The sequence below is a fragment of the Papaver somniferum genome, chromosome 6, assembly GCF_003573695.1.
Source record: "Papaver somniferum cultivar HN1 chromosome 6, ASM357369v1, whole genome shotgun sequence".
NCBI lineage: Eukaryota > Viridiplantae > Streptophyta > Magnoliopsida > Ranunculales > Papaveraceae > Papaver > Papaver somniferum.
The window spans coordinates 36,082,059-36,083,492 of record NC_039363.1 but is presented as its reverse complement, the minus strand read 5'-3'; the positions used below and the strand labels follow the sequence as shown (position 1 = coordinate 36,083,492).

The following is a 1,434-nucleotide window of genomic DNA, read 5'->3' as shown; positions in this document are numbered from 1 at the left end:
CCCCCCCCCCCCCCCCCCCCCCCCCCCCCATGCTGGGTGTAGGTTGTCGAGTATAATCTGCTGCACAGCCTTGGTCTGACTCTGAGAAGCTAGAAAACAATATTTGCTGGTGTCGGACATAGTGTAAATGAAACAATAACTAAGAAAATGTTATTGGAACAGAGAACCTCATTTACTAAACATTTTGATACTTTATAGGTATCATCTGCTATTCAGTTTTGAAACAATAACTAAGAAACACAACCATTACATAAAAACAAAGTAAAGGATATAATGACCATTATAGGCGTTGCTCCAAACAAAATAAGCAATAGCACTTACAATGGTTTAACGCCATCGCTTTTTCGGTTCCTAAAGATATAGCTCCTGACATTGCTAACATCAGCCAAGACCTTCCTTTGGACCTTCACTTTAACTGTTAACAAAAAAAGTATGAAAAAAGGAGTCACACAAAGAACACATTCAGTCTCTCTTAAATACATCACATATTCATGTCTTACCAGCACTATCGTTTTTCTTCTTACTGGTATTTAAATTTTCCGCAAAACCCTAAAGTATTAAAACAAGTTGGAACTGAAAAAGTTAACACTAGTCAAACATGATGAAAAACAATGTTTATAAAAATCAAATTGAACCTTTTTAACATCACTGGATTCATCCATAAGAGCTCCCTTCGTAACCGGTAATGAATTCCTTGACTCCCAAAAGAGAAAACTATGAGAAATTTATAAATGAAACTGAAAGAGAGAAAGAGAGAGAGAAAAATGAAACAAATACCTAGTTGGAAGAAGTAGTTTTGTTGCAATTTTACCGGAAGATTCACGTTCGAGTATATTAATCTTTTCGTTCTTGTCGGAATAAATCTTGAAATCTTTCATAACAACAGGTATTAGTGATTCAATCGTCAATCAGGAATAAGAAGAAGAAGAAGAAAAGATTGAAACAAAAACTAAAATAATGTTAAGAGAGATGATGAACTCACTGCTAGTGATTGCTTTCCGATCCTCTATAACTCGACATTGGTTTGAATTCAGTTTGACCTAAATTTTCAAAAGAAATTGAAAAAAGATTCAAATTTATGATCAAAGAAGATTAAACGAAAGAACATTGAAGTTATAGTTTTACCTTGAAAGAAACCATTATTAATTTTTCTTTTTCTTTTTCTACTCTGCGATTCTGTGGTGACGAATAAGAAAACTTAAAGTAAGAATATGTAAAAACGTTGGTGTTTTGTTCAGATTGAACATGGAGGAGAAGAGAGAGACCAGACCGCCTTTTGTGTTTTGAAATCTTTATTGAAATACCAAATTGTCCCTAATCAATATAAAATATTACAGATTCGAGAATAGGTTAACCGCCTAACCGGAGTGCTATGGATTGTTATGGCACACCATTTGCCTTCGCTATCCCCACATTACAAGTATTATGGTCTTT

General features: G+C 34.4%; 1 protein-coding gene across 1 annotated transcript in view; it reads right to left on the bottom strand.

The window, feature by feature from the left end:
- Positions 1-1,230, bottom strand: part of LOC113285586 (putative cyclin-B3-1) — a 7,350-nt gene extending 6,120 nt beyond the window's left edge. The window contains exons 1-6 of the mRNA XM_026534420.1: positions 1,126-1,230; positions 983-1,040; positions 778-871; positions 636-693; positions 501-549; positions 322-415 (exon numbers count right to left, since the gene is read on the bottom strand). Of these exons, the coding sequence (XP_026390205.1) occupies positions 322-415; positions 501-549; positions 636-693; positions 778-871; positions 983-1,040; positions 1,126-1,140 (368 nt within the window). The 5' untranslated portion in view covers positions 1,141-1,230. The remainder of the gene's footprint in view (positions 1-321; positions 416-500; positions 550-635; positions 694-777; positions 872-982; positions 1,041-1,125) is intronic.
- Between the last annotated feature and the right edge of the window lie 204 nt (positions 1,231-1,434).